Genomic DNA, 25,674 nt, shown 5'->3' with positions numbered 1-25,674 from the left:
TGATTTAATGTTTTAACATTCAACTGTGTTATACAAAAATATATGTATCGTATGCAGTGATCGAAACTATATATACACTACATAATTTATTTAGAAGTTTTGATTAAATGTATTTACAGAAAAACAGTGAAAATAAAAGGCTATTAAATAATAAGCAATCTTGGCTAAATTCTTTGCTGGCATAGCTCCACGAAGTGAAGAGAGCAGAGGCTATTGTCCTAGTTACTAAACAGTACTGCATCTATTTTACTACACACAGCTTTTTCCATCCACACAAAATATATCCCTCATACAGGAGTTCTGATCTTACCTTCGGAGTTCTGACTGTGTGTAATCTCAGCATGATTCACTGATATCAATAGGAAACATATCTTCAAAAGTCTGGACATGTCTTCCAGTGTCTATTAGAATCAGAAGATATTTGGATTGAAAAGGAAAATAAAAAGAACTGAGTCAAAAGACAACATTCACCCAAAACTTCCATAGCTATAAATCAGAGACAGCCCAAGCTATGGAGTACAGATAGAGATGAGAATGATCTAAAATCACTTGTTCCCAAGTTTTCAATTTAGATCTTTTTCCAGAATTGAGACACATTTTATGCAAATACAAGTCTGCCACATATGCATGTGCAGCCAGATTTATTTTCCTTTTACCAAGTAGCTCTTTTAATTTTCTTCCTAGTAGCACTGTTTATTTACTAGGACACATAACACCTAAATATGACTTAAATGCAGTTTTGTTAAAGCAAACAAACAAATCCTTTTAAACTCAGGTAAAATAGAAAATAAATAGAGGGAGTGAAGAAGGAAATAGTAAAGAAGCTCCAAACAAACCCTAAGCTTTTTCTAGCTCGTTATGTTGCCTGCATGATTACTGACTGGCCCACTCGCTTGCCCAGTGTCAGTGCAGGGTGCTCCAGGCAGGGAGGGTGAAGGAGTGCTACCCTCCCCTGCTGCTATCACTCTGCAAAAAGGTGGAGAATGTCCTTACGCCCTTCTGAAGCAGAGGGAAAGTGACACATTTGGGAAACGGAGTTCAAGAGCATGCCACTTCATTTAGATGGATCAAAGCTCTCGTCTTTGTACTCATGAGAAGAGTACCATCAATTTTTCACCATCAGCTAGGACACAGTTTCTATGGAAATAGGTGGTTTAGTAGCTCTTGCTGTCCCTGCTGCCCTGTGCTATGTGGCGTAAAGATCACTGAAAGATAAATTAGCTGGAAGGGCAGTAATGGGATACGCGAAGCTTTTCACCAGGGTGTCACTGATTCTCATCAGAAAAGACTGACAGTCTCACAGTTGTCCTATATGAAATGAGTTTGTTGTTTTCAGTCTAGCCCTTGAAAGACAAGGGTACACATTGCAATAATGCAATGGGACGGAAAGGAAGCAGAGACTGAGCAGGTCTTGCTCACACAGGTGTTTCTGCAGCCACGACCCCTCTGCAGCACTGAGCTCATGAGCTGCTTTAATCCACATTGCACCAAGTTTACCCCAGAGGATTTTCTTCCTCTGCACCCTCAGCCTGGCCCTCTGCCCAGCCATGAGTCACCATACCCACAGGTAAAACAATTAATTAATCTGAGATATTAGATGATGCCCTGCTCTACAGATTGCAGCTTCTTACACTGGGATAGTACCCGATTTTAACAAATGACATGGACGACCCTGTTAGCCAACTTCATTCTGACCCTGAGATGTCTTCGTTAGGTTTTCTCTCCCTTTCCTTCATTTCAAGGGTTTATCTGCAGCCACACTTAATTTCTGCATTTCTTTTTGTTGTGAATTTGGATCCATTTTCTTTTTAAGAGTTCTCTGCCACAGCTTCAGTTGAAGACCTGAACATTTGATAAATACGAACACCTTTTTCAGGTTGTTTAATCTCACTTATCAGCAAGGTACTCGTTTATGAAAACATCTTTCAACAGCCTCCAGCAATACTTCAGTCTATCGTAAATACTTAACTCCAGTCTTGTAACAGGAGTGACTCAAACTGATGGATGATGAAAAATTTAATCATTAGACTTTAAGAAGCTATTGCTTCTGTCCTGTTCCTGCACACACCAAAACCCTTTTCAGCTATTCTTTTGGGAGCGCCACAGTACTTGTCTCTCATTCAGACGTATCTGGTTTCCTAGACAATGAACTTTCTTGTGTTTGTTTCTGCCTTTGCCCTATTAATTTTGCAGTAAGGTTTGATTACTCTGCATAGTTTAAATCATGCTACCAATGTCAATCCTGATTTGCTTACTTAAACTCATTCAACTTTGATCAGGGAGTGCATTTTAGAGCATGCTAAATTAATACATAAGAAGACTAAATGCTAAGGAAAGTGCTTTTTTATCCTGACTAACTCCAGTGGACTATTAGCAGGTGCAGAAAAAGTCTGCTGTGAAATAGCCCTGCTTACAAGACGACCCGGGGGATGAAATTGTCCTTTTGTCAGTGAAACTAGTCTGTTTGCAGTTCACTGCAGCTTTTAGACAATCCCAAATCCTCTGTGGGGATCTCTTGCAGATCCCATCCAGTATTTCCCCAGAGATCGTTCCTTGCATGATCACAGCATATGCTGTGATCAGATCTCTGAGATGTCACCCTTGCAGGACTCTTCAGTTATGAGAAGCTCCGATATTGCCTTCTCCACTTGCTCCCTAAACAGCTGCTCTTTCACGTAAAGAAATCCTAGACATTTTCTCACTCCAATGCAGCCGCTGCCTTATCTGAAGTTAGCAGAAAGCTAACCTCATAATCAGAAGTCTTGCAGATAAGCTCTTGCACCGCCAGTGCCCATCCTCCCCCTTGCAGCCAGGCTCTCGGCACCTCTGAAAAAAAAAAGCCTTATATGCAGCGAGGGAACCCGTAAGGGGTTCGGTCTGGAAAGGGGGAGAGGGAAGCAAGGGGAAGGCAGAAGAGAAGAAAGAGTTGATGGTTCTTGGGGCCAGCCAGGACCCCACAGCACTTTACCTGCCTCTGCTGCGTGTGTCTCCTTCCCCAAACTCGCAGTGCAACGAGCTGGGCGGCTCCAGCCAGGGACCCCGAGAGCAGGGGGGCAGGGACTGGGGCCAGCACCGCCTTGTAGCCTCAGGTGTCTGCCCAGCAGCACCCAGCCTTTGGCCAGAGAGGAGGGGAAAAGCCTCTGCTGGGGGGCACAGAGGGCGAGGGACTCCCATAGCAGGCAGAAGAGGACACTTCCCCGCCCAAGGTGAAGAGCCCTTCGAGCTGTGCGGGGGAAACGGCTCCCTGCTCCCCTCATCTCCCCACCCCAGGCACGGGCAGGGGGCCCTGGGCTCCTGGGGCAGAACACAAACTGACTGTACCTGGGATCACCCTGGAAAAGGGGGCGGTGGTTTCTGCAAGACGAAGAGGTTCCGACTTCGTGTTGAAAGTTTCCAGCTAAATCACACACATCTTTTTCCTGCGATGCAACACAGCCAGCGCCACCCTGACAGAACAGACAGTTCAGTTACTCTCCAGGGCAAAACACTGCACATTAGTGAGAACACCGAGGTGCGACTTGCACACCGTCAACCACGGCAGGACAGGGACAGCGGAGGGATGAGGCAGGTTCCTCAAACCTAGGAGTAATGAATTTGGACATCGGACTTGCAATAAATACTTGTCCCCTTGGATGACACCCTAAAGTATTTCAGGCAACCTAATCAACTACTGGACCCGAGTTTCTTTGCATGGGCTGTGTGAGCAGACACTGACTGCACACAAATGCACTCTCAAGGTCTGGAAAGAGAAAGTCGTCCCTCCCCTGACACAGTGAGCCATGCTGCGCCCCCTCCTTCACAAGTAACTATTTTAGAAGTAGGGGTGCAGGTACAGTCCCTCGGGGCTACTCTATACATTCAACAGGACTAAGCAAGTTTTTGACTGTTGAACATGGTCCCTTAGAGCTTAATCTTACTCTGTTCATAGCTTTTCCCTGTTATTGCTCACGTTTTAATACATGTTTTTAATTCCCCATCTCAAGTGTAAGAATACTTGTTTAAATACAGGAAACAATAGGAAATCACAAGAAAAAAAGCCACTATTATTTACACTGCACCTTCTGTCCCAAAACCTCTCAAAGCTATTACAAACCAAAGTCCTAAGTGACAGCACTAAAAGATAAGAGACACGAAATGCAGTCTCGTGTGTGATTTTTAACCTGTGGGATTAAAACACTTAAGTACCTGTGAAGACATTTGTCTTAATACAGATTTGCTACATGAAGCTAAATTCATTATGCATTAAGAAACATATTTTCCCCACTACTAGATGAGTACAAATGAAAGTAACAAACCAAAATTGAATGAATTCCCTCCAGAGCATACACAGCTCATTTTTCCAACAGGCAAATCTGATTGTACTCTGTGCCAAAATTCAACAGCACATGCTGAAACAAGAATAGTACTGAACATGAATTACTGTTGAAAAAACCCCACCAGTCAAACCTCTCACTCCGTACTACAGAATACTTTCTATTTCAAAGATGTCTGAGATTAAATTAGCAAGAGAAATTACTAACCATCACGCAAGGAAGTGCAAGGTAAACCTAAAAAGACATGCTGAAACATCCTACCTGGCATAAGATCACCAATCGTTAAAAAAAAAACCAACAAACCACCCCAAAACCAAGACATTTCTTCAGACTTCAAAAGCAAAAGGTAAGTCAGTGCTTACTTTACTTACCAGCTGGTACACAAGCTGAGGTTTCTCTGCTCTCTCACAACACTTACATCCCAAGCAACGTAAGACATAGGCCTGCCAGTTCTGCACTACTTATGATGCCGCTTGTTGTTTTAAAGGAAGGTTACATCCCAACTGCCAGAAATTATCCATTTTAAACAAAGTTTTTAAAAAAAAAGACATGTTAAAATAAATAGCATTTATTTAGTGTTCCTGAAGAAAAGAAAACGTCCCAAGCTAGCAAAATCTTCAAACCCAGGTCTCTATAGCCTGATCCTCAGAGGCAGTTTGACACTGAAATTTGCGAGAAACTGCCTCCAAATTTTTTAAGCTGAAAACTTTTGGGAACAATTTGCTTATAAAGTTCGTTATTAAACCAGTTTTGGTAAGTTCTACTATAACCCCTTTAGCTGGAAATGGCATATGCAAAAGCAATGAGGATTTATGAGGCTTTGAGAAGAACATGAAGGAAACCCAACCAAAAGTGACACATTTTTTGTGGACTGTTATCCCTTTAAACAATACTTAAATGCTGTTTAAATAAATGCAAGGTTGTGCTGCTACTGAGAGCTTGATCTCAACACAAAGAGCAGTTGCTGCAGACAAGCGTGGCTATGGTTACAAAAATGAACACAAAAGTTAATGCAAAAAGTCATCTCAAAAAAAGTTTATTAGCATGATTAAAAACATGTGAAGAATGACAGCAAGAGAGAAAGTAACTTAGCATGGAAGAATATCCATTTCAACAGTTTATATTCAACAAGGCTTGAACTGAATGGATAACTTTATTGCCAGATTTCACTTGATTTCTTTAACAACAGTTCACATTGTATCAGTTTCATAATTAGGACTATTGCTTTTGTTTGGATCTGATCCCTGTTGGTAAATATAAAAAAAAATATCCCCCATTACTGCTGGGTTGCAGAATGCATTGTTGGTTTAAGAGCTGGTAAAAAAGAAATTCTCAACTGAAGAGTCTGTTTTAAAAAAAACGCCTTTTTTCCTAATCACACGACAAAGAAATACATTAGTATTTTGGCCTTTAAATTTCTTACATGGTATTTATTTAGCATGGCAATCCCCGAATTCCCTCCCTTTAAGTACCATAAATCAAACCCCTCTTTCAGAGGCTGCTTCTTGGGTTAGATTCTGGAGATTTACTTCATACACGCTTACACTGGCTTGAGGACGAAGACAGCATCATCTAGTACATAGTAGTCATTATACATATCACCTTCACATAGGTATGGCAGTCTGGTGAAAGCCTCTATGGCAAAACCAGCTCTACTGAAAACTTCTGGCAGGCTATTCACCTGTTCTTCCCAAGTGTGCCCTTTGATTTCCAAAACTTCTGAGGGCTTTTCCCACTTGCCACCTACTGAGAAAACAAAACAGTTTTGTTTAAATGATAAAAACTTTATTGTGTGTTGTATTTTCTTACAGAAAGCATGTTACACAGATTATATTCTGTTCCGCTCCCAACCGGAGGTTGACAAGCTGTTTGTGGAGCTGTTGTGAGATCAGTTCAAGTTTTTGCCTCTTGTTCAGAAGCAGCTCCTTCTTAAGGTTATCTTTTGTTATATTTTTAACTAGCAGTTCCAAGACTGGCTGAAAAGTTAACTTCCACTAGTGAGGCTGGTGCTCATGGGCAGACAGACTATTTAATAAAGATCTTTTACAGAATTAAAAAATTCTTTCTTTATGCCTGCTGCCTGGCCAAAGGCGGCTTCAGGTAATTGCAGTAAATAGAGCCAGCAAGTTGAAAATTATGATACACCGTGAAGCTTCGATCAGTAGACCACCATATTATAACGGATGGCTACAGACTCTTTGTTCCCCCAGTGGCCACCTACTAGCTGACACTGTAACGACTGCTTCGGGTCCATACAAAATTAAGAAGCTGAACACTTTTAGCATGCTGGAAAACATGCTGTCATTTGTGATAGCCAATGAAATAATCTGAAGGATTATAGGTACAACTCTCAGAAGTTCAAAATTTAAAACTCTTCACTCCTTTTCCAAGTGAAGTCATCCACAACTAACAAATGTTTTCTGGTTTGGTCTGTACCTTTAACTAGTTTGCTAAACACCAACAGTAAACACTCTTCTAAACAGGAACTTCTAAATCTTGTGATTCAGAGCGTTCTGCAACTCCAAAGATTTCCTAAGTTCCTCTTCCTTTGAGCAGAATCATTTACAGAGACATACAAGAAATGGCATCTTTCAACAAATTAAAAAACATGTTAATGCTGGCATTTGACTGGATTCTGTACAGTGCTGGTAAGACTTTTTTTTTAAGCTTCTTACATTTTCCCATGTCATAGCAGTTAAACAAGATAGAAAATGTTGTGGTTATGATTTGCAACATAGCTACAAAGTAAGAGCAGTAAGAAGTTTTGCTGAGAAATCAAGCTAATTTCTGCTGTCTTCATACAACTTCCAAATTAAACAGCTATTAGCAAATGCTTTTTCTTCTAAAAGCCTCAAATGCTCCTGTAATCTACGATTTCTGGGTCAAATCGTACTGCACTTCCCTGCAAAGAATGCTCCAGCAGCAGCAGCATGGTTTCAGTGCAGCTGTGCTGGTTTGGGAGGAGGGTTTGGGAAGGTCAACAGACAGTATCTACATGAACTGAAGCCATAGAGTTCTGCTCAGAAAGGCCACCTAGAGCCCTAGAGCAACGTGGAAAAGAGAAGGGGATCAACTGCAGAAGCACAAGCTACTGCCTTTTCCCACACAGGGTGCAAATACACCGACACCTTATGTTACTACAATCTTCAGATTGCTGTAGCTGCTATGGAATGGCTTTGATGTTGATCTGACACAGAAGCAGAGTTTTCTTTTATTTCTGTGGAAGTCACAAACATTGAATCTGCTTGGATTTGAGCCGTAAAACACTCAGTGAGAAAAATGATGAAGGGACAGTGCTGATTGTCCACTATAGACAGGCTTATAAATTACGTATCAGCAGTAGATTAAGAGACTTCAGTTTATTTTTCTTCTAATTTGTTCTTTTCTAGGAAGTAGAAAAGAATGCTGTTAAGCTACTACCTTCATTTTCACTGCAATAATCTCAATTCCATTGTTTAAATAACTAAGCAATTTATTTGAATAGAATTAAATATACTAAAACAGTATTAAATTATGAATTGCAATAAGGACTTAACAAAATCTCCCAGACCAGTCACATTAAACCTTACATTTCGGTTCCTTAATTAGAATTCTTTTCTCTGATTAACCTTCCTGTTTTCTCTGCACACATTTTTAAATGTCAGAACTAACAAGCAATATTATTACCCTTAGAAACCCAGAGTCAATATATGTGATGAAGTGGAAGAATGTCTAGGAACTATTATGAATTCTAATCAATGTTATGAAATTGCTAAATTATAAATGTCTCAATTTATGACATTTCCACTGCCTGCCATCAGGCTGTCTCACTTGGCTCAAATCAAGTGGAGGAAAGAGAAAGCCTTGCAGAACTACTCCACTGAGCATCTAGAGTTGTGTCACATGACACCCACCCACACACTGCCCATTACCCCCTCAAAATCCCCAAAACACTCAGGACTAAATCTGAAGCATGGTACTACACAAAGCATTCTTTTGGTCTTCTCCAGGGCCAAAGGAGTCATATATCTAAAATAATGTGACTGTATCTTCTCTATAGTTTTTCAGAAAAACAGAAACCCAAGCACATTACCACATAGGTAAAACTTAAATGAACACAAGGGCAAGCTGTAGGTATTATCTAAACAAAGTTTGCTGGAAATAACCTTAAAAATTTCCAGTTTGAAACACAGTTGGTTTTCCTCCTTTCCTCCCACCTTTCGAATGAACCAGGAAGTAGCTTATTTTATTCTTAGATTGTGCTCTACTTTTCAACTGTCCCTCACATTACCGATATTTTACTTTCAACAGGTGCTGCAGATACCTGCCAAGTCACTGTAACACAACCCGGATTTCAGGAAGCTGACTACTCTACGCACACTGTTGTCCTAACATGTGCTTTCTCTGCCTCTGGATGCCCCTCGTCCCCGCCTCAAGTTCTATGGTTTCGCTTTTTAACGGATAAACATGAGGATTTGTGTACTCCTGGATGCACAGATCATCAGAAGTACATAGTTAAGTTATCAGAAAATAACATTTCACTTCAGATCAATGATCTGACTGTAGATGACAATGCTGTTTATATCTGCGGAATAGCATTTTCAGACTCAAGTTCACCCCGTTCTAAACAAACAGGAGATGGAACAGTACTAACGAAAACAGGTCAGTTGATAATTTCTTCTTAATGAAGCAGCTTAAAAGAAAGAAATTATCTTTCCTAAATACTCTATTTACACTTTCAAGAATGGCATTTAAGATGGAAATACCAACAAAACCATTAGGAGCAGTATAACTATACTAAAATATTAATAGTAAACCCATGGGATTCTACAAATAAGCATTGCTAATTAGACTGTTCTGTCATATGATGCAAATGACTCTCAAATTCTTCAAAAGAAAGAAGTTTTGTACTCGTGTTATCTAACCATACTCTACATCCTCTTACATAAAGACTTTAATGGCTATCAGAAAGGAAGTATCAAGAGAAAAATGAGAAGTAGAGAAACTGACATTTAGTGGAAATACGTGCAACAGAGTACAGGGTTGCAGAACTGGGGATTCACTGTGCTAACCTGAGGAAAAAGTTTTAGTTCCGAACCTTTGTATCATTTGCTTTCTAGTTAAGAACGTGATGGGACTTCATTAACTACATTTCAGTTTTACATGCCTAAAATAGAAAAAACCCAACAACCTAGCTGGATTATGACTTTCCCTATATTCCTTCCTTCCTTCCTCTATCTAAATGCATTTCTGAACAAAAGTCTCTAAGCTTTATTAAGATATTCCTTTAAAAGAGCAGAAAACTGGATTCTATTCTCTGCCTGCCTCTAAAGGAAGAGTTCATAATCAAAAATAACAAGTCTCATTGTCCTTGCAAACAGTCAGGGAAACAAAAGAAAAGTGATCTCACTAAGGAATTTAGACTGAAATGAACCAGAAAATATTGATGGGTATAAGGTTCTTTTAGTTCCTCAAAGGAAGGGGGCTGAAATGCAGAATTTTAAGAAAATTATGTGAATCAGAAGAATTGTCCTTTATTCTAACACTCATTTTTACTAAAGGAGCAGAGAAGCAGCACAGCAATGGAAAACTCGTCTTCACCTTCATGATCATCGCCTCATCCTTACTGTTTCTATACAGTACTACTGTATTCACATTCTTTGTAGTCTCCAAGGTAGGCTTAAAGTGTTTTTTCTAATTTTGTTCATTTTGTAAATCTAAGCAATGTTAACATCTCCATAAGGAGAATAAAAAGACATTCCTAGACTCCTTGACTTTTACGATTAAGTTTTAAAGAGGTGGTTGGTTGAAGTTCATATGCTGCACACATCTGCAAACTCTGTGCGGCACATATCTGTACTCTCAATAGCGACCGCATTTTCTTTTTTAGCAAAGCATCTAAAAGAAAAGGTATTGTAAAGTTAAAGTTATCCTAAGAGTAATAATCAGCAAGTTGGAGATTATCTATCAAGGCACACCCAAAAAGCAAAACTAGAAGTTACCATCATAATTTATCAACTCTCTGGATTACTTTCCAGTAAAAGTAAAATAATTTAAATTTAATGTCAAAGTCTTTGTGAGCTGCAGTAAAGTCACTGCAGACTGACTTCACTTGCATAACAAAATCCTATTCATACATCATACAGAAGAGAGACCTCAGTAAAATTTAAAAGTATCAGAGACTTGGAAGAAGCTTTACACTTACAGGAAACAAACACAGTAGAATGTACCTGGTTAAAAATTATGTAACTACTGGATTTTTTTTTTTTGGTAACCTAGAACAAAATTTGTGTTTAGTTAAAAACAAACACGCAAAGCTGCAAGTGGTATCTTTACATGATAATAAGACTTTGACATGAGAATGAGGACTTCACAGTCCGAAGTGGTATGATATGTTAAAAAGGTTCTTTGCTGTAGCAATCACTGGCTCGGCTAAGAGACAGCACAGTCTCTTTGATTTTTGTTTTTCTTTAAACAAGGCGAAGTAGTATAGTGGGAAAAATTAATCAAGCTTTCTTCATGGGAAAAATGTATCTGTGATACCACTGGTTTATTTTGGACTATTGGATAGTGCTTCAGGCAGGTCCTGCTGCACTCAAAGCAAAAATACTTACAACATCTACTACCAGAAGCTGAAAAAGGCCTTACATGCTTGAAAATGCCTCTGATTTTTCCAATGGTATAAGCTGATCTAATGAAAGACTTCTATCTACAAAGTGTTGGACGCTGCAAAAGGGCAATGCTTTTAACTGCTCTGCTACCTTAGCAGTTGGCTTCGCATCTCATGTTTTAATCATTGCTTTTTTTTATTTTAATATCCCTTCCTCCAGTTAAAACCAAAGCTGCTACAGAAAAGTGGGAATGAAGATCAAAGAAAAGAGAACTGTGTATGTTATCACTTTGTTTGCATTGAGATTCAGAGCTTTCTTTCTTTTTTATTGGGCATCGATTTTGTATTAATTGATGGTTCAGTTAAAGTGACATTCAGAACTGTTAAGGCTTCACTTTAGATTTGTACAAAACTAGTTAATGATTTTACATTTAGCTAATTTTAACTAATTAGCTAATTTATTTTTAATGAATTGGATACAGGATAAAGTCAATCTATGTAAAGGCCATCTCTAATACACAGCTTCCTTCAGGTTTTAAGTAAATTTTTTTTTAACTTCTCCCAAAAATAACAGGTTTTGCTATAAATTTTTTGTTTGTTTAAACAGTGCACTCAGGTAAGCCCTAATGTATTTGAAATAAGTCTATTAAGAACTTCTATCACCATGTATCCTTGAATAAAAATCCAAACCCCTGCATTTAAATATCCATTAAAGAACGTATACATGTTAACAGATGTAATATCAATTTAAAACCCTGCTGCTTGCCACAACATATGTTCTTAAAGTCTTGTAAGTAACATTCCCAAAGACATACACAGGGAAAAGATCAGAATTATCAAAGGTAGAAAAAGATGTTTCCCCAAACTTCAAGTGCAGCACTGACCTAAAATATTTTAAATAATTTGCAGAAAATCAGTAGTGGACGAAAAATTTTTCAAGCAATTGCCCAAGAACTTCAAAAGCAGAGGTTCGCTGAACATGGCCGACAGCCTGTAAGTATCCATCAGCCAATATTGAATTTTATTGTATTTTGCCAAGAAAAGCTCTCAACAAGTGGTTCTAGACTGTTTGGTAAGATGCATAGAACTATGAAGAGTTCATTTTTAAAAAATATTTCTATTGTAGTTCCTCTTGCTCCCTTAGAGCCCAGGGTAGCTACATGACAGAAACATAACAAAACTGTCATAAAAGCTCTACCACATTCTTAAAGATACTTTTAACCCTCCTTCAACTTACATAGCCTAAACTCTGTAAGTTCAAATCATTCAACACCAAAAATTCAGCATCACTGGGTAAAGCCACAAAACTTATTCCATCATTCCAATTTATGACACTAAGTCTTGTATGACCATATGACAATCATTTTGCATATGCTGTATAAGTTACAAAAAAAGCCCAAACTTCAGAAGGCAAGCAAAGAAAATGGCTTCAAAATCCTGCTTCAAAAATGTTGTTTCTATTAAGAAACAGTACAAATTCTTTCCTATTCTGAGCATGGACTGCACCACTTCAGAGATGCAAGGAGAAACCAAAAGAAACATAGAACAAAGTCAAACACTTCTCCTCTATGCATTTTTACTTCATTTATTTCCTTACAGCCCCCAATTGTTTCCCTCTGTAATTACCCCTTTAAAGACCTCACGTCCCTGCTGACATGACCTGGTCCTTGGTTTGAGCATCAGACATAAACACAGTGAAAATAAGGGGTATGTTTTTCTGCCTCTCTGCTCCCTGGAGATTAGGAAAAGCCAAGAGGAAAAGAAGTATGTTTTGAATCCTGTAGACGCCACATGGACAAAAGCAGCAGGATAAGTGGGGAGAAAGGACTTTACTGAAACACTAAAGGGATGGAGTTTGCCTCAAAAAGGAAATTCTGCCTTTATTAAAAAAAAAGTTCACATCAGTAACGAAATACTTCTACATTTCTCCCCTAGGATGATCTGGAAGATGACACTGTTTATCAGAACAGATGAGCATGTGCAGTAGTTCAGATTTGTCTAATACTTCCCATGCAAGCAATGGGGCAGATGAAGTTAAGCTTCTTCACAGACTTCCTTTGCTTTGAAAAGAGAGGAGAAAACCTTGCAGCGCAGTGTTCTTCAAGAGTTTTCTAAACAGATCACCAAACCCAAGTGCATTGTACATTACATCTGTGTTATATATTACTTCAATTTTCCATTCTGCAAGAATAAGAACCATGGGAAAAGACTTGACCTTTCATAAGATAACCATTAATGTTTCATAAAAGTTTCCTTTTTCAGTTTAATTTAATTCTGTGTCTTTTTTTCATTTTACATAAATTTACATGTGTTCCTTTTATATCAAGCATTTGTGAAAGATGTGTGATAATTGACAGAAAATAAACTTGTTTCATAGGTGAAATTCTGGTTTTAGTCATGTTAACATGACAGTTCTTGATATAGAGACAAACAGAAAAAACAGACACTATAAATACATGTACTATCATGGCAAAGCTCATTTGGGATGGGAGCTTCTTCTCAGCCTGTTTAGGAAAGGAAAGTAGTGGTCATAGTGAGAACATTGCTCCTGCAATATTAGAATTAACTTCTTAGACAGACAACGCCCATCTTCCAGTCCTACCATCCAACGTCAGGACTACCTGGAGCACCAAGTTCTGCCTTTACATGCCTGTTCAACATGGGTACAAGCATGAACACAGAAGTACACTACCTAGTCAAGGTAGTAAACTTTTTTTTTTTTTACAAGTACCTTTTTTTTTTTTAGCAGTTGCTACCTAGCCAATCTACAAAAGCAGCGCTTTTACAAGAGATCTGTTAGTATCAGGCTTTCTCCTTACTAAAGGACAGCTGCATCTTTTATCATCATTTAAATAAAGCAAGGCTTTGTTTAACAAATCAAGGGGTATTTCTCACTTCAGTGAGATGAGAACTGACAACTGACAGAAAGGAAGAGTCCATCCAGCACAGTACTGCATTGCCAGCTCAATTTAGTACACAGCATTTCAGGAAGATGGCAAACCCACCCTTGTCTTCTTATCCCTGTCAATCAATCACACAGACACTAATGTGTTCAACGAGAAAATTTCACAATGCTAGACTGCTAGTGCTTACTACTTCTGAAGTATAGAGTCTCACATTTTTATTTTAGAGAAACTTAAACTGATCTAGTTATATATTATCTAATAATGCCTCTATATAAACATGATGTCTATATTAGGAAATACAAAGCATTTTTATATGACCCTATGGGATACCTATTGAAAATTTAAAGTTATAATAATACATGCTCTTATGTGACTAGTCTAATACCTTATGATTCATCCGGCTTACTTGCCAAATTTAGACACGTACAATAAGGGCATTACTTCTTGTTCCGTATGTTGAAAATAAAACTCTGAAAAGGTCCAGAAAGAATTTATGATTAAGCTACTTTGGACTCTAGGTGTCACTGTAATTCCACAAACAGTAGGAACAGAAATATATTTTGCCTCCTCCTCCACCTTGCTTTGTTCTCTTAAAGCAAGTTTTATGTTATTCACAGAGACAGTTTCCACACACACCTTCCCATTGCATTATGTGTAATAACACAAAAATCTCACTTTGATTAAAAAAATTTCTCCATTTCTAGGAACTGATCTACACACTGATCAAACACCTTACCTGACTCATTTCTTCTCCATTTGTTCCCCCCTCTAAAATTCAAAATTTTTTCTAGGTGGGTCCAAACTGTTTTTAATCAGCTGCTACAAGAAGTTACTTGAGCCATGAAATATTCTCCTCTTTGAATGTTCCAAGTATATTTTTTTTGTTAAATATAAAGCATATGTACATATCTAACGCTTTTTAAAATGAACTGTCTTGTAGAACAGGTGAATGAAAATACACACATTCTAAAATCACTTGTATATCATGAAGACAGCTTGGCAGTTCATTGTCTATTTCTTTAGACTACAGTTAAATAGAACCTAAGTGGGAAAGCTTCAGTGGAATAACAGTAACTTTTGTGTGTGCCAGCTTGCATTGTCTAAAGAAGTTTATATGGGCCCATATCCGTGATAGTGATAAACAGACAAACTGAATATGTTTTTAAGTTTCAGAACACATTAATGAATCAAAACTGCCTCAAGCAAAGTAACTAATCTGCTACAAGTCACCACCACAAACAGAAGTATGACTTTGGTTTACAAGATATCTTACAACATATTTCAACTTTCAACAAGTAGGAATGAGAGTTCAACAATCAGAACAGGTTTCCAGTCCCTTGGGATTTATAAATGTAACACTCTCTTCTCCTGCCAATATACTGCAGGAGATTAATGATGAAGGATATGAGCAGACTTAAGAGTAGTTTCTTCCTTAAATTATCTACCTCCTGTTAAGCCAGGAAGTTGCATGTGATCTGTCACGTGGTTACCCAACAACATGCAGAAAAGTAGATGCTGGGTGCAATAGAGATTGCAAAACCCAATAGCACAGTTTTGCAGGCACACAAACAAAAAAGCCACCCAAATAATTTCTCAATTTCTGCTTCTAATATGCCAATGAAGGACTAGAGAGACACTGCTGTTATTTGGAATTTTAAAGAATTTTTAAAAGAGGAAGCCATATTGTTCCACATTATTGGAACAGTAAGTTGTAACCAAATGCGCTTGAAATACTGTACAGATGCATAAGTCAACCACCCCATCTCATTCAAGACATACTACTTTTCAGAATAGTTATGAAATTAGATGCTCAAATACTGTATTTTAAGCAATTCTTCATCTGACAGCATTATTTTTTATACTTAAAACTTCCCCCCCTGCCCTCCTCCTGCCAAAATACCACTGACATATAAAAAATGGAAAACAGATCCAGTTTGATGCAGCAATTGCCAGAATGTTAAGGTTATTAGGTCTGTATTTTCTGGGCATACGTGCCTTTCCACAGACAAGTCTTAATACTCAAGGACAGCCAGTGTCCAAATGATGACTGATGAACACCAGCCTTCTGGAATTCAAACCACCTTTAGAGTGCCTCAACCTGAATCCACAATCATTAGCACATCAAAAAAACCCCAAACTTTCTAGTCTCTTTTGAAGTTCAGTCAGAACAACAGATGCATCTGAAAATCTCATGTATTTCTAAAATGCAACAAGGGGAAATAATGGAGTTTTGGCACTGAATTTTACTTTTTCATTCCAGTCACTAATACAAAATAAATAGCAGTGGATACTTTGTATTAGTAGGGGTATATATTTTACTTTGAGAGGTCATGTTGGAAAGTGAACATTATCTCCCTGTAAGGTTTTAGGTGCGGTTCATCTGGAACACTTGAAACAGTTTGACCTGAACTGCTCTATTCAGCATTACAGACAGTTCTGAGGGGTTTGCTCATTGGTTGCTGGAGACAACTGGGGTTACCTATATGACAGCAGCAGAGGACCCTAATCAGAGATCAATTTTCCCATGTTGCACCAACACAGCTCAAATGTGGCAACCTGCAGAACAGGATATGCGACTTCAATAACTGAACTTTCTGTTGGTGCCAAAATGTACATTGGGAAATTAAGAAAACAGCTTACATCATGTGGCCTATTTACTTATGATTTCATGCTTCTGAACATGCACCAGACAAGTTATATGTAAAAATCAAACATGCCAATTATTTATTAAACATTTAATTTGGGATACTACAACCTACAAAGGTTTTCTTTACCTGCCTAAATAGCTATTAATCTTTGTACTTACCATTTTCCACATATGGGTGAAATGGCAGAACTAATGCTAGAATGACTCTGCCTCTAGTTGGCTCCAGTACACTTCTAATATCTTTTAATACAGTCAGCGGCTGATCACAGCGATCCAGCAAATTCAAACAGCTGATAACATCATACTGAAATCCTGTGTTTTGCCATTCATTTATACCAAGCACCCTACAAAGGGAAAGAGAAAGAGATACAGCCTGTTAAACAAACATAAGCTGAGTTCAGAGAGAACCACTGAAGACAAAAATTCCCCATGGATGTGTTGGTAGTTCAGGTAAGGTCAGCCACCTAAGCAATGAGAAAAGACCAGAAGGATCATGTCTGTCTCTCGCAAAAGAAAACTGAATCAACAATGAGCATGGCTATATAGGCAGCCATACGAACCTTTACATTGCCTTATAATCATCAGGCAATACAGGAGACAAAAAACTAAGCCCCAGGTATTAAAAAAGTATGCTATCCTAGAATAAAACTGAAGATACTTCTCCTGGAACCACAAAGCTGAAATAAGATTAATGGCTTGCTGCATCCTATACACTCTCATTTACCAGTGTGCAAACCGAGATTGCAAAATAGCTACTACGTTTCCATTCAAAGACAGGTAGAGAAAAGAAATCCATGGTTCCTTATTTCTTTGGGTTGAAGTCTAGGTATACAGTGCCTGAAATACTAACCATTACTCAACAACACTGGATCTGCTTCCCACAAGAACCTCCAAGAGCTGTGACGAGTGCATGAGCAAAGTTCTGAAAGTGCTGGCGTTTTTGTTACTAAATATTATTCAATCTTAACAGCAGGAGCTAAGCATAGCAAGAATAAAAGAATCTTTACACAGTCGCCTACACTGTGGGATTAGATAGACACAGATTATTGAGGTATCCCTATTACCAGGATTCAGTTTGCTTTCTCTGCAGTGCCCGTGTCTTCCTCTTGCAATTCTGGTTGTTCAGTTAGACTGTTCATCTGCATTTCATCTTCCTGACTCCCTTGATTAAAGCAATTTACACAAGCTATGAAGAAAGAGACTTCAAAATGGCTGTTGCCTATTTTGTTTTAACTGATAACAGGGAACATCCACATAACAACAGCGCTGGTAAGAGGGAACATCCAATGTGTTTGTTTTCCTGCTTTTGTACAGGTTAACCTTTTCCATAACGAACAAACAATAGAGGAATTGACTGAAAATACTGAACATTCATTAAATATTACAAACATATTACTTTGCTGCAATGTCCAATATAAAGGATGTAGGAAGTATTCAGTACAATACCTGTATTTCTTCTTCTGGAGCTGCCATATCATAGTTTCAGATAATTCAGTGGCATAGATTTCTTCAAAGTGAGGACTCATGACTTTAGTGACTTCTCCATCCCCAGCCCCTAAATCGAGAAGTCTGTGGGATTTCCATTCTGGATTTATTTTAAGCAGTCTTTGAAATTGTTCTGGGGAAAACACAAACATTGAGCCCCTTCCCAGCAGCCTAAAATGTAAAAATGAGAAATGACTAATTTTGTACAAACTTTAACAGGAAGGACAACAAAGTAATTTAGAATGTGCTTTGGCAGCAACCAGTCATACATAACAGTAGACAAGGTCACTGCTCAGATAAATTTTAAATCCAGTTCAACTTGCCTTGCATTTACCAGAGATCAAACACACAGCCACATGCAGTTACAGTGGTTAAGACTTCAGGAGGAATTTTATTAGGTAAGGAAGAGCTCATGGGGTGCACCTCAAGAAAATGATCACATTAAAAAAAAAAAAAAAAAAAAAGAAGGAGGGGGAGAGAAAGAGGGAAAGATAAAGGCTGAACCTTATTTGTCACATTTGGGGATTTGAATCTCTGCCACCTACCTTGAAAAGAAAAGATGAAATAGCAGAGGAAATAAAATGGCTGCAGATACAGAAGTATGCACAATGAATGAGGAATAGGATGTGGAACGAGGAAGGAAAGCCAGGGAACAGATTTAAAGAAAGGAGTCAGGTAACACTGCTGGAGTGGCAAAAGATATTTTTTTAATTGTATGTTACAATGGCTTTTGCTGCTATCTGCAGATCCTGCATTCAACATGAAGAGCTGTGGAACAGAAAATAGGCAACTCATTAAGGAATTGGGTAGAGGTGACAGTTGGATTCCTTATGGATCAAGTCAATGACATACCCGCCTGTAACTGTTTGAAGAATACATAGTGACAGGTTTCAGCTGTCGCAGCAGAATTCAGAAGATGAAAGAGTTAGGAGAACAAACAGATGAAAAGGAACTGGTCAGTAATAGACTGAAGGTAGATAAATACTATTTTTTAAACTAGTGTTGGATAGCAGGTTAAACTTGAAGACAATTAACAGAAATCTTTTACATTCAAGGGGAAAGAAAAAAGATAAACAAAGATAAAGGAATCAAAGATTAAAAAAAAAATGTGAAAAGGAGGTGGCCTAGGAAAGACTGACTGCACTAAAAAATGAAGAAACAAAAACCCAAAAAGGATAGAGTATACAAAGTCGTATAGAATAAACTAAAGCAGGATATTAAATGCATAAAAAATAAACAGAATACGGCCAATTTAAGTAGAGCTCCCTTGCAGCACACTTGTGTCAGTCCACACTGTATAATTGGCTCATAGCTATTATTCCTAACAGCACTCTGTTATTCAAAGCATTGGAGAGCCTTTGAAAAAAAATGGAAGAGAAAGGAAGAAGACCAAAGGAACCTTTATATAAAACTACAAGTAACTAAGAACACCACAGGGAAGCTCATAAAGTCATCTGGTTAGAAAATAAGGAAAAAGATTATTTTTCTAGCCTTAGTAGACAGCTACTATCCTCATATCAGACTGTGGAGAAGTATGTAGTAGTTGCAGAGGTGGGGATGGTGGAGAAATTGGGTAAATGTAGCAAAATGCATTCTTCAGAAGGTCAAAACTAAGAAGCTTTTAAACACATGTCTGAATGGGGTGACATGAGCAAAAAAAAAAAAAAAAAAGGCACTGACTTTTTTGGAAAAAATACTAAAAACCCACACGCAGCTAAACTCCCCTGCAGCCACAGAAAAGACTGATGTAGTAAGACCAGGAGAATACTGTTTTATAAACTTCCCTTTTTCTACCTTCCTGATGTTTCATCAGCCAAAGATGCTACATCAGAAGTTACCTGTTCAAGTACAGCTTACACACAAACTGAGGTGAAATTAAGTTTCACAGCATAACAGAAAGGACAGAATTCTGTTCGATGTGAGTGTTACCCGACACAACACTCGGCCAACTTCCACACTGTTTAGAAAGCTGCCTAGGTTTGCAGTGGGCGTGCAACACTCTCTAGCAGAAGGAGTTTTAGATGCAATACAGAACTGATTGGATACAGCCAGCTTCAACAAGGACAATCACAACAGCAACTGATATAGATATGGCAGTAAGTAAAGGGCAAGGAGGAGGGGAAAGACAGAAGAGGGATACATTGTCTAACACAAAGAGAACACTTCATAAGGAAGTTAATATAAGTAATGGTTATAAAATACAATTAGAGTCCTCCAAGTGTCTCTTCCTAATTGCAATTACCTCCTCTGTCCCCCCATACTGGAAATGGTGTTCTTCAATTAAGAGGGTTGAGCATGAAAAGCACAGAAGGGCATTTCAGACCCGTTAGACTGGCAAAGGGAAAACTACAAGCTGAAGAAACCTGATAGATCAAGGGTTAGAGCTGAACACTTGAAAACTCTAAATCCAAACTGTATTCAGTTTACCTAAGACTGACTTTTCACTTACCCGTTGATAGATGTTCTAGACATAAAGAGGCTAAAAATTGAGGACACAAAAGAGTGATACAGCTGGATAAACAGCCAGCCTGATTTCTCAATGCTGTTGTTTAAGAAGATCTGTGTTCCTTGGTCAAGGTAACTCTGGACAAAAACAGGCTGAAGGGATTCAGACAACTGTTCCGTGTTGCAGACATACCACTAGAGAAAGAAATAAAGAACCATTAAAAAGTTTACCAATATAAAACCAGAAGTAGCTAAAACAAATTGAATACATGGAAAGCTATTATCGATTTCCATAAATATAAAAATTTAGTTTTTCCTACAGACTTTTCAACAAGCTTCAGTTTTAATTTAACTTAGATTTGAATTGTAGTCAAGTGAGGACCAACTACTTGCTAAGAAATAATGCTTTAATTTTTGCCTTGATCATTACCCTGTACTTCAAAGTAAACTCCCTACAAAGCAAACCCAGGTCCTCCATGGAACAGCACCATGCTGGTAAAATGAAGTGGGATAACATTGTTTTCTACCTTCCACCTCATTCTCAACTTTTCCCTAGGCATACTCTGAAAACAAATCAGCAAGTGCATTTGCAATATTTTTCCAGCAAAGGTGATAAAGAATCTAATCAATATTTTAGACCACAGCTTGTCTGTCTTACAGCACCGCTGGACTATTTCTCTTCACTACCAGTACCAACATGCAGATCCACAAGTCTTTTGAAACAATTATGTCTATGAAGCTGCTTTCCAGAATCTCTGTTAAACAAAAGAGCAGGTTACCACATCTAGGAAGTCACCAGTATCAGCTGAAAGTACAGTTCTGTACTTTTATATAGGTAAAATCTAAAGCCCAAGATAAAATGGGCCAATGATTCCTTTTGCCTTGTGCTACCTGGTAACAACCACTCCTACACAAACTAAACTAACTCTGATATGCAAGCTATTGTTCAATTAATTGTGAAGTAAAAGAATGCTGCTTTTTGATATCAAATCTAGCTGGAAAAATAAAAAAACCACACAACATGCTAATATTTTACTATCCATGATTATGGCATATCTAAACTCCTTTAACACCAGCTTTACATTATTTTAAATGCAAAAAACTTGTATAAAACAAGGCAAACCTATAGAAATTCTGAAATTTTAGGGCCCTCATGGCCACCTTCTGCACCTCCAGCAAATGCCTCTAAACTGCAGCATTCTGGAATGTCAGCATTCATAATAGAATTCAAAAAGTTGCTCATTGCTAGGTTGCAATGCTAAGCTAAGAACTCCCTCCACTCAATATGCAGAAGTTAAAAAAAAAAAAGTTTAAAATCTAATTAATTAAGATTTTTTTTTTTTTCCCCACTCTCCTACACTTATGCAGCCCTTCTCATGCAATCTCTAATACCATGGTGTCTGGTTTCCAGTACCAAGATTATTCCCTACAGCTAACACTCTCTTATCTCCCCCTTAGATCTTGCAATAACGTTCCTTAATCTGGCCGCACTTGTTTACTGTGCAGATCTCAAAGAGAAACGGAGAGTTTTAGCATAATTTTGTACAAATGCATGTAGAAGGACAGCAAACTGTCAGCTGGGGTAGCCCCCCCAACGATGTAACACTTAAGATCGTGTCTACAGCCACACTGTGCAAAATGTATGCTCATATCCTGATCCCTTCACATTTGCTGCACCTTGTTGGGAGAGGAACAGTCACTTAACGCATGTTTACACAGTGTTCAGCACAATGGGACTTCCAGCCACTACTGTAATAGAAATAATAATGGGTCAGGATTCTTATTCCAGTGTCCTGCTGCTTCACAATAATAGTGCCAGCAGCAGAGAGGAGTAGACAGCTGCACCAAGATCATTATGCCAGATTCATAAACAGGGGCTCCATCAAACACTGACCCAAAGTAGCAAGGGATGTCAAGACCCTTCAGCCAAGGAGCGAACGTACACCTGTTAGGTTTACTTTAAAAATCACTCACATAACAGGTATATTTCTGGCAGAATCAAGCTCTCAACTATACTTTCAAACACAGTTGTAGGTAGCACAAGCGAGTGACCCTCTCCTTTAAAAACCAGATTTTGAGCAAGTCTGTAGCACGTGATGGAGCCTGGCACAGGGATCCCTGAGACTGCTGATTTACCAGTTTAGGTCTTTCCTCACTGCAGCGCAGTGCTGCTTAAATTAGTCAGCATAGCCCAGTGATTCCCAAAATGAATCCTTAGTGAGTCGAAAAACCACTAAAGCAGCAGCCCATGTACTTTGTCCATCCATCTTCAGAAGCCAATTTCAAGAGCCTGGCAGAAGCAAACAAACCCAAGGAGCTGAAGAGCAGGCTGGGATATGTGTCAGGTTCACTCATGAGGCTCTGCCTCGCTACACTGGACAGGTTTGGAGTGGCTCAGATAATCTGCCTTTTTCAAGATGTTGCCATTTTCCTTCAGAAATTTCAGAAGAAAATGTGTCCAACTATCAAAGCTTTGGGAAAACCAGGCTTTGTTCCATAAGCAACATGACTACATATATGCTGTACCTGAGCTCATACACCTTGGTTCTGCACTGAACTGTCATCTGTAGTTCCAGGATCTGATCAGGGAAACCAACAGTCCTACAATTCTTGCCTTTCAGACTTCTAAATTATTGATATATATTGACATAACCATTGGCAGAATGATGATGGCAACAACTGTGAGAAGAGAACCTTGTTAGGCGTTGTTAACAGACCTTCTCTAATTTCTTCTTCATGGTTAATCTTGCCAATAAGACAACTACCTATATAACACTAGTGAATAAGAGAAATTATAGCAAACTAGAAGAAAGGAAAAAAAAAAAAGCAACACTGGATAAAACCTATCCAAATTTCAAATGACAAAACTGGTGAAAAGCAGTTTAATTCTGGAATTACTTCCTCAGCACAGAAAATGCTTTTGTTTTCCTCCATGTACAATACAGTGTATGAATCTCTTACAGCACAACAGCAGAAAAACTAGAGCACAAAAATCTGAAATGATATGTTAAGAACTTTATTATAATAAAAATTGTAATTACTGACAACTCTTTCCTAATACTGGTGAAAGGAAGAAAATACTCTTTTATCTACCTTACCAAAACTAATGAAGTCAGTAAAACTGCAGAGAGTGAAAGTACCTGGGGCCTTGACATACAGTCCTTACTAATGCATAAACCCACAAACTCAGTGATCATGAATCTTACTACACTTACTAAATTACCAATACTTTAGGTTTAAAATCTAGATCAAATAAATTAGAAATGGAGAGCATCCACGGCAGACCATCCACCTGTGAGTTATATAATCAACTCCATAACGCATTTCCTTGGTTGACTTGTCTTTCTAGCATGCTTTTTAACAACACAAAAAATTTTCAGATTTTCTTTGTTCAGCAGAAGGAAGTCCTGTCTGTAACTCTAAACTCTGTGTCTCTTTGTACTTATGTACTGAATTATCCAAAAAGCAGACCATATTTATTAAACGCCAGTAATACATTGACTCAGTAGCACGAGTCTAGGTGCCAGTGCCCACCCAGAGTACTAAAAAAACTTCAGTAATGGATCAGCTCGAAGAATTACAGCGCATAATTATGTTCTTCCTTTGTACAGCAGTCCTCAAGTATTTATGCTAGTCTTCTTCATTAGCTCGGCTCTGTGTATTTTACTTACAATAAGTCAGCATCTACCTTCAGCACTAAGAGTTTTTATTAGCTCTTCTGAACTCCTGTCAGATTTTGGTAAAATATAGTGCTGATGTGAACATGTTCCAAATGCAATCATATCGCATAACCATTGCATTGCAAGGGTATAGTCCCTAACTTCTCCACAAAGTGGCATCCACGTGCCTATACTGCCCAAATATAGCACTAACCTTTTATTGCAGTCATATCGCATTGCAAACTCATTTCTAGTTTGCCAGCTACTACTGTTCCAAGGCCCCTATGAGCTTCACAGTTTCCCAGTTGCTCACTTTTTCGATTTTCCTCTAGATACACTAGTATTAATTAAAAACGGCTCTATGATTACAAACCCACCCCATTCAACACCACCTGCAAACTTCACTCAAGTGTACTCGCAGAGCTCACCAGGAAAAACGCAAAACGAAGGTTTACATCGCTCAGGAGCAGCTCTGACACCCAGCCGACGCACTACGAGTCTCGGGACACCGCGCTGGCTCCCCATCCCGCCGCTACCGCCGGACTCGCTCCGACGACCCTCCCGCGGCGAACACCCAAGCCCGCTGCACGCTTCGCCGGCATCCAGCCCCGACTACCTTCCCCCTGCAGCTCTTCAGCCCCAGTACCTCACCTTGCCTCCCCAGAAGGCTCACGGACGTATTCCGCATGGAGGGCACACGTCAACTTTCTCACCGGGAGGACCGAGCTGTTCTCTCTCTTTGTCTGGCGCTGCCCGGCCCGGTGCCCCCCTCAGCCCACACCTGGGTCACCCGCTCCTCCTCCCCCCCTACCCCGCCGCGGCGGCCGGTACCTCAAGGCGCCCCGGCGGGCGAGGACCCACCCTGCCCGCTGCCCCCGGCGGAGCTCCCCAGCTTCCCCGGCGGCGGCGGAAGGGGGGCGGACCGGAGCCCCCCGCGCAGCCCGGCCCCGCCGGGCACGGGGAGGGAAGGTGGGGTGGGGGAGGGGAGGGGCGGGAAGGGCGGCTGCCTCTGGGGCTGTACCTGGTGGTTCTCCCTGGCGCCCGGGGCTGGCTGGCTGTGGCTACCCATCATATTCACGTAGAGGGACCTGGATAAAGGGCTCCTCAGGTACCTGGCAGGGCCAGACCACATCCTCCTCCTCAGCACCCACAGGAACAGGGTGTAGCAGCCCAGCCAGCCCAGCCACAGTCTCATCGGGGGAAGGGGCGCCGAGTCACCCCCTCCCGCTGCCGCCGCCTCCCCTCTCCATGGCAGCGGCGGCGCCGGCAGCACGCAACTCGCCCAGCTCGGCTCGGCTCGGCTCCCCTCCGGGGCCCGCACACACGCTCAGGGCGGAACGCGCGGAGCCGCGGCAGCGGGGGCCGGCCGGACGCCTTCGCTGCGACACGCCGGGGCCTGGCGCGCACCCGCTCCCTCCCTTTCTCTCGCCAATGAGAAGGCGGGCGGGGCCGTGGCGCAGCACGGGCCGCCCCGCGGGGCGCTGCTTTCAAACGGGAGCGGGGCAGGCTGGCGGCGGCGGGTCGTCCGTACTCCTCCTTCCTCCCCGCTCCGGGCACCGGGCGGCCAGCCAGCTCACCTCTCAGCGGGGCTCGCGCCGGCTCCCTGAGACGCGCACGTGCTTGGCGCCGC

At 40.0% G+C, this 25,674-nt stretch overlaps 3 protein-coding genes across 6 annotated transcripts in view; 1 reads left to right on the top strand and 2 right to left on the bottom strand.

Annotated features, from left to right (window-relative positions):
- Positions 1-1,664, bottom strand: part of OTOA (otoancorin) — a 115,740-nt gene extending 114,076 nt beyond the window's left edge. The window contains exon 1 of the mRNA XM_086472852.1: positions 1,632-1,664. Within this exon, the coding sequence (XP_086328978.1) occupies positions 1,632-1,664 (33 nt within the window). The remainder of the gene's footprint in view (positions 1-1,631) is intronic.
- A 3,881-nt stretch (positions 1,665-5,545) lies between these two features.
- Positions 5,546-25,239, bottom strand: METTL9 (methyltransferase 9, His-X-His N1(pi)-histidine). Of its 2 annotated transcripts, none has more exons than XM_086473136.1 (5): positions 25,066-25,239; positions 20,390-20,580; positions 17,902-18,111; positions 16,615-16,799; positions 5,546-6,059 (listed from the first exon to the last, which is right to left on the bottom strand). In XM_086473136.1, the coding sequence occupies exons 1-5, from the start codon at positions 25,237-25,239 to the stop codon at positions 5,854-5,856; spliced, it is 966 nt and encodes a 321-aa protein (XP_086329262.1). In that variant the 3' UTR covers positions 5,546-5,853. The 2 variants fall into 2 exon arrangements, with proteins under 2 accessions (XP_086329262.1, XP_086329263.1); XM_086473137.1 differs by having other exon boundaries at positions 5,546-6,056.
- IGSF6 (immunoglobulin superfamily member 6) lies at positions 6,880-13,174 on the top strand. 3 transcript variants are annotated; one of them, XM_086473157.1, is made up of 6 exons: positions 6,880-6,961; positions 8,604-8,954; positions 9,854-9,966; positions 11,123-11,179; positions 11,812-11,895; positions 12,838-13,174. In XM_086473157.1, exons 1-6 carry the CDS (start codon positions 6,895-6,897, stop codon positions 12,874-12,876), a joined length of 711 nt encoding a protein of 236 aa, XP_086329283.1. In that variant the 5' UTR covers positions 6,880-6,894; the 3' UTR covers positions 12,877-13,174. The 3 variants fall into 3 exon arrangements, with proteins under 3 accessions (XP_086329283.1, XP_009951650.1, XP_086329282.1); XM_009953348.2 differs by having other exon boundaries at positions 6,895-6,961; positions 9,860-9,966; XM_086473156.1 differs by lacking the exon at positions 11,123-11,179 and having other exon boundaries at positions 6,895-6,961.
- Positions 25,240-25,674: the final 435 nt, after the last annotated feature.

Source organism: Leptosomus discolor, chromosome 14 (genome assembly GCF_034619465.1).
Source record: "Leptosomus discolor isolate bLepDis1 chromosome 14, bLepDis1.hap2, whole genome shotgun sequence".
NCBI classification, from domain to species: Eukaryota; Metazoa; Chordata; class Aves; order Leptosomiformes; family Leptosomidae; genus Leptosomus; species Leptosomus discolor.
The sequence above is the reverse complement of the archived record's forward strand: the minus strand, read 5'-3'. Positions and strand labels throughout refer to the sequence as shown.